The 12179-nt window shown below is 44.2% G+C and overlaps 1 protein-coding gene across 3 annotated transcripts in view; it reads right to left on the bottom strand.

Annotated features, from left to right (window-relative positions):
• LOC125434777 (cat eye syndrome critical region protein 2) overlaps positions 1 to 12179 on the bottom strand; it is a 137649-nt gene that overhangs the window by 37322 nt on the left and 88148 nt on the right. For all 3 annotated transcript variants that reach the window (XM_048500469.1, XM_048500471.1, XM_048500470.1), the window contains exon 3: positions 1418 to 1601. In XM_048500469.1, coding sequence (XP_048356426.1) covers positions 1418 to 1601 — 184 coding nt within the window. The remainder of the gene's footprint in view (positions 1 to 1417; positions 1602 to 12179) is intronic.

Here is a 12179-nt window from a genome sequence, read left to right on the forward strand (position 1 = left end):
GTCAATATATGCTTAGAAAGAAGGTCTGGTTGGTCTGGGTGCAACTAACGTGCTTCACTGGGAAGCTCCATTTACCGGGTCCTTGCTTGGCTTTTCTGAACTCTGGTTCTCAGCCTGCCTGCCTGAACTCTCAATTTGCTTTAACTCCTGGGCTGCCTGGCCACACCTTTCCCAGCTGCCTGCTTCAACCCCTGGACTGCCTGACTGCACTTTGCCTGCTGTCTGTCTTGAACCCTGGATTGTCTGACCATACCTTTGCGTGATGCCTGCCTTGACCTTCAGACTGCTTGACCATGCTTTACGAGACACCTACTGGCAACACAACCACTTCCCCGCTAGGTCACATTTCTATGTTATTGTGTCACTGTGGTAATGCTCACCGAAATGTATGGAAAGAGGCTGCAGAAGACAGATTCTCTATGTTATTGTAGTTGTTACTGGGAATTTATAAGCCGATAATGCCTTAATAAGGGCCATTTAGAAACAGCCTCAATAGTGGAAAAGACTACATTAAATGGAAACTGTCATTTACCAACCTGAAGGTTCACTGGCTCTCTTGCTCAGATTTTAATAATAATGATTTGTTTTCCAGTTCACAGATATTTTTACCTGGGCTCCACAGTGATGTTTTGAAATACAGTTGGGGAAAGAGTTGTGCCTTTTAAAACTGATCTTCCATCAGAGCATGATTGTGAGAATTAGGAACCACTGATATGCAACAAAGGGTTTTCATCACCACACATGCATATCACTGCCCAGCTATCAAGGAGGGAGGGAGACAAGCCTCTTAAAACCAAACTAAAGTATGCACTGGAGCCATTCATTGGAAACTCTTGCCTTAGGACACTGAAGTGTGGAAAAACAAACTCTAATAGGCAGCAACTGCAACAACATCAGCAAAAAAAAACAACAAAACCTTTGTAGCTGGATAAACAGTAAGGCAGGAAAGTTTTCCAACTATATATAACGTGACCAGCAAGTAAGTAGAACCAAAGGAACAGAGAAAGCCTTGGCTGGCCTAGGCAACTTCTCTTCACACCAGACTGATTAACTGTACAAAACAAGACAATCATTTAACATCTCCATAACCCCTCAAGGACCTTTCTTTAAAAGAAAGCAACTTCTGAACACATACACGGAAGTATACATGGCTTATTGCAAGGATGAGTCAGTGAAAACATCTCTGTGGGCACAATTATATTAAAAAATTCAAAACAACAGAGGCAATAAATAGCAGCATATTCTGCTCAGGGTAGTTTATATACCCAATAACCTCCAATTCTCCAACTTTGAAAACTACAGAACTAAAAACTGTCCTGCAGATTATACTTCCTTAATATAGGTGTACATGTAAGGCAATTCCTTCTTGGTAGAGAATACGTTCCCATTCCCTTTCCAAACTCTCTATTGCACACACCTTGAGCAGGTCAAAGACATCATCAGCGTCAAGTCGGTAATCACAAAGGCGGTGAAGAATCTCCACGCGGGTACGCAGTGGCAACTCCTGAAATGTAGATTCTCGTAAAGGGTTAGGCTTTCCTTCCTCCAGCTCCCAGCGATAGTTGATAATATCCTCAAGGTAACCGTGAAACGTCTGAGACCTAGTAAAGAGAAGATCTGTGTAAGGCACTGCATAACCTGATGCAAATAACCACAGGCATCCTACGAAATAGAGGATGATGGTGGTTAAATCCTTTAATATAAAAACCTTTTGGACAGGAAAATGTTCCGTCAATAATACGCTCTGCTTCTTTTAGAGAAAGGGAAAAAAGGAAAAGAGTGAAGGCTTCTGATGTAGTGATTTCATCCTGGAAAATGCTTTCAGGATTATTCCCACAAACGAACGATCAGAGTTCTAGTAAAGAGAAGATCTGTCATCTAGGTAGATTATTACGTATTCATGAAAAAAGATATTTCAAGGTAGACAAAGCATTATGAGCTAAAATCGAAGAAAAATCATTAAAAGTAGGTAGGCCAGTGGCCTACATAAATAAATAAAATATTTTAGTTTACATTCAGAAGGAAGAGTTTCTATCCTTCATCCCAACTTGCCAAACAATTACGAGTGGCAAAATTCTAACTCAATACATTCATGAAGGTTATTTACATGATACTTTTCAGTTCAACATCTCAGAGGTTACTTACGAAGCTTTCACAATGTCTGGGCATAGATGTTTTTGGCATTGTTCTGTGTATATGGGATATGACTGGTTTGGTGATAGAGTGCTAGGACTTTGTATTTATTTATTTCCTCCCTTCCTCATTGAGGCAGCTCAGCACATGTTCACTGTATTTTTATCAATGAATATTGTCCACTCAAAACTAGTGATGAACTTACCTTCAGAGAGCACAGAATGGTTCACCTATTGATAAAATTGATATATTTTTACTAGCTTTGGCTCTTGTGCCTCTATTAGAAGCTTGATTTCTTTTCATAGCCCGGTGGTCACTTATATTTATCTCCAAGTTGATAAATTCCTGCAAATCAAGCTATTTGAAGGCACAAAATCAAATCTGGCCATATCATTCAGATATTATGAGTATTCACAACTGGAGACCCACTCTGTTGTCTACCAGCCAAACAGCAACTTGCTAAATGCTTCAGACAAAGAGCAACCGTAAATTTAAATGTGCTCTAGCTAGTCATCATATGTGATTTGGCAGATCACAATTTATACAGGCTTGTTCTAGAAGTTGGGAAACTCAATCCTGCTTCCGTTCATGGAGCAAACTATGAATGACCCTTCATGACTCCCCTAGCCTTCAAGCCTCTTCCAACTTATGACTTTACGATTTGAAAACTTGGTGCAGATTTATTTATTTTTAGGACAAGGTGAATAAAGCCCACTGCTTACCTCTCCACAACATTCACTTGCTCACAAGTATATTTACTCACAAAGTGAGTATACTTATGAACTGAAGAGAAAGAGACAGTGGGGAAACAAGCTGCTCTAAAAAGGAGGTACCTCACCCCCACCCCCCCAAAAATTACATTTTAAACATGCATTGGGAAATTGTGTGTTTAAAGAAGAGATTCTGCTGCTGTCATGTCTACTTTGGCCCTTACAGCGTCGATATATCACAGATTAGCCTCTGCTGTTCCACTGCTGTTTGATCTCAATTCGATCCATTTAGTTTTTACTGCAGAATATGTTCAATAGCAGAAAAGTAGACAGCACTTGACTCACAGATCCCCTTTTCTACCCATACTGCAACATTGAAATTATTATCTAATAACCAGATACCTTCTAATTTGTGCAACTGTCCAGGAATACCTAAGAGCAAGAATCTTCCTAGACTGGACCAAAGGTCTCTCTAGAGTAGCATTCTTTTCCGATAGCGACAAGACAGATTCTTCTGAAAGATTTTAAAAATTAAAGTCAACATGGCTATAGGCAATCTCGGAATTTCAAAAACGAGAACCTAATACTGGGAATGTGATTTTGTAATGTGTATCCTGACTGATCAGACACTTTTTACAATATGCTGCATCAGGAAATGGGGGGAAAGCAGATGTGAGAGGACTGAACGTTCCACCCAACTCGAAAACTTTACTGTTCTTAGTCCAGAATCTCCAAGTGCCATCTTTCAAATATCTCTCAGCAAATTACAATGCTGACTTAGAATATTAATTTCAATGTAACTTCAAATATAGTTATCTGATTCTCTACTTGTAGGCTACTAATAGTGTCACATTTCAAACAAAAACAATGTTCTACCTCACCTTCCCCAAAAAAGAGAGGGATGCCAGCCATCTCTTTTATGGCTCTTACACTTCCAATGATTTATCATCCCTTAAGACTGCTGACATCAACAATCTAATTAAGAGACTCCTGGACCGGATTTCCTCAAACTTCCAATGAGTCAATGATTAATGGCACACCCCTCTCTGAAACAGTTGACCGGTAAAAATTATCATCAGCATTCAGTTAGATTATTATAATAAAATCTAATTAAAAGACATTTCTTCAGCCTTTATTTTTGTCATAACTGATAACTGGGAATAAAATATTTGAAATTAATTACTTCATGCAAAATTGTGTTTCCATACCTAAACTCTAACAAGATCAGTGCACTGGGTTATAAAGTGCTAGTTAGTACCTGACTATTATCAAGCTGAAAAAATTATTTTAATTAAACGTCTGGCTTTTGAAATAAATTAATTGCATGTAAACATTTTTATGTGTTGTAAAATCTTGGCACAGATGCTTGCTTTGCAGCTCCTGAAGGAAAAATATACACCAATATGAACTAAAATATAAACTAATTTATAAAATGTTAGAAGTAAAGACAACAAAATTTAAAAACAAAATACTGAGTACTTCCTACCAAAGCAAAGACAAAATAGCTTAACTGCAGCTTATTAGAAGTATCTTATTAAAATTAGGTTTACTATCCTTTTAAAAAGACAAACTATCTGCTACTGTTTTAACTGAAATGTTAAGAAGACCATGTTTAAACACTGATTCACACGAAATCCCAGGATGACTTTGGGTCAAACTTGGAGTTTCATGATTCCTAGACATGTACAGGGCCTGAATTGTGTCAGAACCACAGTGGGCATGGTGGAGAGACTTCAGCCTTCTCCTTCCTGCCATTTCCCCATCTTGAAACAACCCAGGGGAGTCACTACTTGCCTCACTGGGGAAAGCTGCCTGCAACGATTAAATGTAAGTTTCCCCAAAGAGGTAAAATAGTGGCTAGTTCCTTAGGCCATTTCAGGCTCCAAAATCTCATGGAGTTTGTAATGTAATGTAAGAACTGGTCATAACATTCTTTCCTCAAACCGAGAGAACGATGGGAAAAAATCGATTTTCACAGCAGGAAGGCCTTCAAGTGCATTTTCTCACTTCAGTTAAATGGAGAAGAAAAAAATTGTAACGAAAGCTTAACGTGGTACATTTTTTAAAGTGCACCTGCAAAAAGGTGCACATCTAAAGATATTTTGTGTGTATTACAAATTGTGGTTTGAACCACATGAACTATACAGGTATACCTGCTTGGGAGATAGGTGTAATCATAGTTCCCCTCCAAGTGCGCGTGCGTGCGTGCGCACACACACACACACACACAAACGAGTAAACATGTTTGTGACTCTGTGTAATGTGTCTGAAACCTGCTTGAAGTTGATTAAATAAACCTAGATAATATGACTTTTTGAAAGGAACATGCTGACAGTCTTCAGCAAAGTACTAATTCTGAGCATCCAGTTAATCAGAGGCAGCAATAAAATAAAATAAAATATCTCTCTCTCTCTCCCTCTCTCTCTCTCTGGATGCTTGTTGTAGCAAGAGATAAAAAGCACATGTTGGTCGATATGGTTGAAAACTACATTACAAATCTCAGCGACTTCCCTCTCAGATCCATGTTTTGCTGCCATTCAAAACATACAGACTGAGCCATGAAATTTCCCATTTCCGAAGACAGCTAGGATTTGAGCACTTAATTCCCGTTTCCTCGGGGGAAATGAGTCTGTTGACTCAACCAATCATCTTGAGTATTTGAGTCTGACTTTTACATATGTGGATAAAACCAGAAGCTTCCGCCCCTCTGCCCCACAAAAGCTGCTGTGAGCCTCTGTTCTTAGTAGAGCACTCCAGGTCCTCTTGTCAATTTGTGTAGACTACCACTGCATGGTTGTCGCTTTGATTCAGGCTATAATGAGAACCTGAAATGGGAACCAGATGTTTGACAGAATGACCAGTTGCCCCTTACAACTTCAGCTTTATTTTTTTGCCTCTGTGGTGAGCTATTTTCCCCACGTAAGCATAACTCCGTTGCCTTTCCAATCAAAAAAGGCACATGTTTATAGAAATGTGGTAGAAACATGGCTGGTAGAAGATACAGGTAATTGTTTGGACTAGTTATCATTATCTATGCTTCATAGTATTCTTAATCTGATATAAATGCTGCTTTTCACAGATTGGAATGAATTCTACTTCTTTGGATTGTGAAAAAAACCCTACTATTATTTCTCTCAGAAAAAAATATTATACAGCGTTTCTGAAAGAAACTAAACATGGCTAAACTTCTGCATAAACTCAAAAATTCTGTGGCATCTTCCTCTGATTCCAGAACTTCTGAACGAGACATTTTCCGCAACAAAATCATGCTCTTCCATTATCTATACTTTGCCCTCTTAGTGCAGAAAAAAATTACAGGAACCACTAGACTGCCCCTCCCCCTCTGCAGCATCTAATATGATTTATTCATCCTGATATCATAATGCTCTGCTTCATATCATTTATTTGTTTACTTCTTGATTTGTGTGCCATTTTTCAGCCAAAACCACCTCAACAACTCTGCAGCTGCCGATTAGCAAAAACAAAAATGTACCCTAATATCTAAAACATCAGCAACCCTGAAACAACCAGAGCATCGCACAACCAATCAATTCAGCTGAAAGTCTTTCTGGAACAGAAATGTATTCACCTCACTCTGAATGACCTAAAGACATGGAACTTGGGAGCTTCGGCTTTCAGATAAAATCGGTTCAATGTGTTATGGATGAACACAGTCCTTCAGGTACTTAGGATCTTCTCCAAGGGACGTCTAGCACTCCGAATTGATCTCAAAATCATATTTACATCCAATGCAGCTTATATACAGCACTGATGTGGATGTGCTCATAACACAAGGCTATCAAATAAGTTGTCTGGAGCCAGGAGAAAAAGTGAGGTGCAAGTAATTTAATGTCAGTCAATCAATACATTATTCTTGCTGTGAAGTTTGGCATCATCTGTGGCTTTCTCAGGGAATGGGTGCAGCTTAAGTAACAGCTGTAAAAGCCCCTTTGACTAGCTCAGTCACCTATGTATCTAGTGACAAAGAGGTAGCTAGGAGTATCGTTCTCCAAGACACCTGTGCAGTTGCTTCTTTGGGAGTGTAACACCTTTAGAACAGGTTGAACACCAATTGCCATGCCAGCTTTACGCCCAAACCCACAACATTGTGGATTGTGGTCCAGATTAGTTTTTAATTCATCATGCAGTCTTTCTCCAGACCCCGGTTTAGAAATTCCACTGCCTCCTTAGACGGAAAGGAGACATAAAACAGTTTGTAAATAGTATATTGATGGCATCATGCCACTAACATCTGTATGTAGGTAGTAAACAGCACAGTGAGAAAAGACCTTATATTACCCTAGAAGCCAATAGCCAGGGAGTACAGCAAAACTTCCTGAATGTACCTACAAGGAAAATTTAGATTTCTGCTATACCCTATTCAAGATAAAGATGCCAGGAGATCAATCAAGGAGGTAGGAAATATACTTTGGTCACTTCCTGTAGGCTGGTCATAGCTATCTTGCCCCAGTATCTGACTAGCCGAGGATCAGACTCATCACAATGAGACAAGAACAATGGAACCACAACAACACACACAATAACATGCTGAAAAAACGAACCTAACCTAACAACTCTGGAAGGGACCAAAGCTCAAAGGAATCCTCACAGGCTCTGAAACTCTAGCTTGGAATGTTAACATTGCAATTTTATATATGAAACACGTTACCAGAGAAAAACGAGAACAGGGAGGGCCAAGATGGTCTACAACCACCCTTCACTGTGAGTACCCAATGGGTCGTTCTCCTGGATGGTGTAGGCCATCTTGTTTGGGTACTCCCCAAGCAATGACCCGTAGGGTAGGTTCTGTTAATCTCCAATAATGTGCTCCAGGATTCTCCTTCCAAAGGAGGCCTGAACAGCATCCAGGAAGGTCAACCTATAGTGCCTCACAAAAAGGAGAGATCCAAAGGACACGAAGCCTATCAATAAGCAAAAAGCCTGTTGAATTTGCTGCACTCCCTGACGAGGCAGGAAGATAATGGGGCAAGATAGCTATGGGCCAGCCTACAGGAAGTGACCAAAGTATATTTCCTGCCTCCTTGATTGATGGTGGAGAATAACCCAAACAAGATGGCCTACACCATCCAGGAGAACATATGGTAAACTAAATATGCTAGATAATAGTGAGAAGGAGACGATGCCGTCAGGAGGACTGTATCTAGGTGATTGAGATGCATTCCTACCTCAATGCTTACAGCTACAAATCAACGTTGCTAAAAGATATATGTAATCAGCCTGCTATATGTTACCACTGCCATCTGGAGCATTTTTTCCTTGATCTTTACTTTATGGTTTCACACACTTTGTGGATAACTAGGCTCTCCTCTGAAACCCTGATCCCATGAGAAACAGAGTTGCATCTGTTATTTTGGGGGGGCAGGAAGCCTGATGACTTTCTCTTACTATCTGCCGCCGACCTTGGGGAACCTCAGCTCCAGAGACTGTTTTTCACATTCTCTTGGGAAAGTGGGAGGAAGGACTTACAATGGGATAAAGAGGACGGAAAAAGTCAGGTTTGTCAGAACTTGCCTTGCTGACCTTTGGTACTTCGATGCCTCATCAATAAACACTAGGGATGGCGGTCCGGCTCGGTCCAACCCTTGGATTGGGCCGAGCTGAGCCTGTTCGGAGGGTCTCAGAGGGCCAAGGGCCCAACCCCGACCCCTCCGAACTATGCCAGTTCTGAACGCCATGCGTTCGGGTCGGGCCTTCCCCGAGCAGCAGCTACTCCGAGCCAGCCGGGGGGAAAAACCCCTCCCAGCCCCGCCCCCAGCCCAGTCAAAGGGCGGCGGGCGTCCCTCACCCCAGCCGCCTGAATTTCTTGCCTGAAAGCTGATTCCTCCTCCTTGTCTCTCGCCTGTCTTCCTCCACCTGCTCCAAGCACAACGAAGGTGCTGGCGATGCAGCGGGCTCTGACTCTGCCTTGGAAGGGGGACTGGCGCAGCTATAATCTCCCTGCTTGCCCTCGGCTCCGTCCACATCCCCGAAGGGGAGGGGGGCCGGGTGGAGGCCAGGGGAGCATTGGGACGGTGGGTGGAGGCCAGGGGAGCATTGGCCCAGCTGGATCTCACCGGTGCCCAGGAGAACGGTCCATTGGTACTCACCCTGAAGGGGCCTTCTCCTGGACGGTGATGAGGGCATCCTGGATGGGTGATTTCCAACCTATGCTCAGGGAGGCAGGACTTAATTGATGTCACTTCCTGTGTTGGGTTGGAACCTCCCCTCGATCCCCAGTCTCCGATTGACGTAGCAGTATAGCAGAATTTAGGATCTCACGGAGGTGTAACAGGAAGAATGACAACAGGTTAAGGTAACATATAACACAGAACACAGTGTATATATTTGAAGAAGGAACTCCAAGGATAATTCTAAAACTAAGGCAACTTTTTTAACCATTTTTGAACTGTGTAACTTAGGCGGAGACTATAATTTCAGGGAGGGCCAGGATGCCCTCATCGCCGTCCAGGAGAAGGCCCCTTCAGGGTGAGTACCAATGGACCGTTCTCCTGGAGGCGATCTCGGGCATCCTGGATGGGACCTCCCCGAGCAGTGTCCCGTAACCGGGTGGGTAATTAGTCTCCGAATATGTGTTCTAAAACTCGGGCGCCAAAGGCTGTCTCCTTGGCTGAAATGGTATGTAGCTTATAATGTCTAATGAATGATGTAACTGAAGACCACGTGGCCGCTCTACAAATATCCTCCAGCGGGATAAGGCGTCTAAACGCCGCGTTAGTTGCTGCGGACCTCGTGGAATGGGCTGTAATACCCTGCGGGACTGGTATGTTGGAGGCTTTGTATGCCTCCACGATGCAGGTTTTGAGCGTGTAACTGAGAGATGCTTTGGACATTTGTGCGCCTATATTCGGGGCGGTGACGTTAATAAAGAGGGACTCAGTGTTTCTGATGGTTTCAGTACGGATGATAAAGGCTTTGAGTGCCCTCCTAACGTCCAAGTGATGCCAAAGTCTTTCTTTTGGGTGGGACGGTGATGGACAAAACGTCGGAATTATGATCTCCTGCTTGAGATGAAATGTAGTGGCTACCTTCGGGATGAAGGTGGGGTCGGGGCGCATAACTACTCTGTCCCTATGGAATATGCACAGTTGTGAGTTAACTGAGAGAGCTTGTAGTTCTGATATTCTCCTGGCTGTAGTGATGGCAATGAGGAATACTAGTTTCATCCGGAGCCACTTGAGGTTAATGTCCTGGATGGGCTCAAAAGGAGGTCTAGTAAGAGCTGATAGGACCGTGTTAAGTCTCCAGGCGGGAAACCTATGGATTACCGGGGGCTGTTTTTGGGAGACTCCTTTAAGAAATCTCAGAATGTCCGGATGTCTGGTCACCGGCAGTCCTTGTATTTTTGGCCATACGGTGGAGAGGCCGGCTAACCTTCTTCGCAGGGTTGAGCTCCTTAGACCTTCGTCGAATCCCTGCTGCAAGTACTGAAGGATCTGTGGGACCGAAGGATGGAGAGGATCTGTATGGTTTTTCTCTGCCCAGGAGGCGAAGTTTCTCCATGAGGAATTATATATGCGCGTGGTGGAGGCCCTTCTGGAGGCAATGATGGTAGTGATGACTTGGTTAGAATAGCCCTTCTTTGCTAGGGCCTGGCGTTCAAGCGCCAGGCGGTCAGACAGAACCACGCGGGGTTGGGGTGACGCACCGGCCCTTGTGATAACATGTCGCTGGGTGTGGGCAATCGAAGAGGCGGAGAAGTTGCCAGTTGCAGAATTGACGAAAACCATGGACGTCTGGGCCACCACGGTGCCACTAGAATAACCTCTGCTTCCTCCATCCATATCTTCCTGAGAAGTTTCGGTAGAACTGGGGTTGGAGGGAATGCGTAGAACAGGCCTTTGGGCCATGGGCTGGTTAGTGCATCTGTTCCCTGTGCCTGCGGGTGGAAGTACCTTGTGAAGTAACGTGGCAACTGGGAGTTGTGAGGAGACGCGAAGAGGTCCGTGGTGGGTTGGCCTAATGTCTGTGTTATCTGAAGGAAGATTCGGGGGTGTAGTTTCCACTCTGCCTCGACTAGTGACTGACGACTCAGCCAGTCCGCCTCTATGTTGAGGATGCCCTGTATGTGTTCTGCCATAAGGGACTGCAGGTGTATCTCCGCCCAGGATAGAATGGCTGTCGCTTCCTCATGAAGACGCCGGGAACGAGAGCCCCCCTGGTTGTTGATGTGGGCTTTGGCGGAGATGTTGTCGGTTCTGACTAGAAGATGGCAGTTCTGGACTTGCGGCTGGAAGTGGTGAAGGGCCAGGAGAATGGCCCTCATTTCCAAGATGTTGATCGGCAGGTGGGTGAGGGAAGCAGGCCAGATCCCTTGTGCAATGTCCCCTTGTAGGGAGGCTCCCCAGCCGCGGAGGCTGGCATCCGTGAAGAGTTGCGGTCGGTGTGGGTAAAGGTAGACCTTTCCCCGTGAGAGGTTTTCCCGCTTGGACCACCAGCGCAGGCTGTCGCGAAGTTGTTTGGTGGTCTGCAAGGACCTGTCCCTTTTCAGCATGATCTGGAACTGGTAAGGATGTAGAACGACTGCAACGTCTGTGCATGGAATCTGGCCCACTGTAACATGTCTATTACTGAAATGAAAAGTCCCATTAGTTTGGCCAGTTGCAGGAGAGAGGCTTTGTTGGTCGAGAGAAATGGGGTGACCATTTTCTGGATCTTGGCTATCTTGGATGGAGGGATGAAAAGGCGATTGTGGAGGGTGTCCACTATTGCCCCCAGGTGTTCCATCCGAGTAGAAGGGTTCAGAGAGCTCTTCTGTAGGTTGACAAGGAAGCCGTGTTTGCGAAGAGTGTGCATGACTAGCTGTAGATCCCGTAAGGCCTGCTGTTTGGATCGCGACCTGACTAAGATGTCGTCTAAGTACGGGTGTATATGGATGCCCCGTTCCCGGAGGGCCATGATGGGAGCTAGGAGGACCTTCGAGAAAACTCGAGGGGCGGTGGCGAGTCCAAATGGAAGAGATTTGTATTGGAAGTGGTCTGGTCCCACTGCAAACCGAAGAAATCTTCTGTGAAGAGGATTGATGGGAACATGGAGGTAAGCCTCCGTGAGGTCCAGGGAGGTCAGGAAGTCGCCTGGACGGAGTGCCTCTACGATGGACCTGAGGGTTTCCATCTTGAACCTGCGTAAACGGATGAATCTGTTCACATAGCGGAGATTGAGGATGGCCCGCCAGTCGCCGTTCCTCTTGGGGACGGTGAAAAAATGTGAGTAGACGCCGCACGAACGTTCTGAGGTGGGCACAGGTTCGATTGCTTGAATGCGGAGTAGGTGACGGATTGCCTCCTGGGTTCTTTTTTGTTTGTCCGGATTGCATTG

The sequence above is a fragment of the Sphaerodactylus townsendi genome, linkage group LG06 (genome assembly GCF_021028975.2).
Source record: "Sphaerodactylus townsendi isolate TG3544 linkage group LG06, MPM_Stown_v2.3, whole genome shotgun sequence".
Classification (NCBI taxonomy): Eukaryota; Metazoa; Chordata; class Lepidosauria; order Squamata; family Sphaerodactylidae; genus Sphaerodactylus; species Sphaerodactylus townsendi.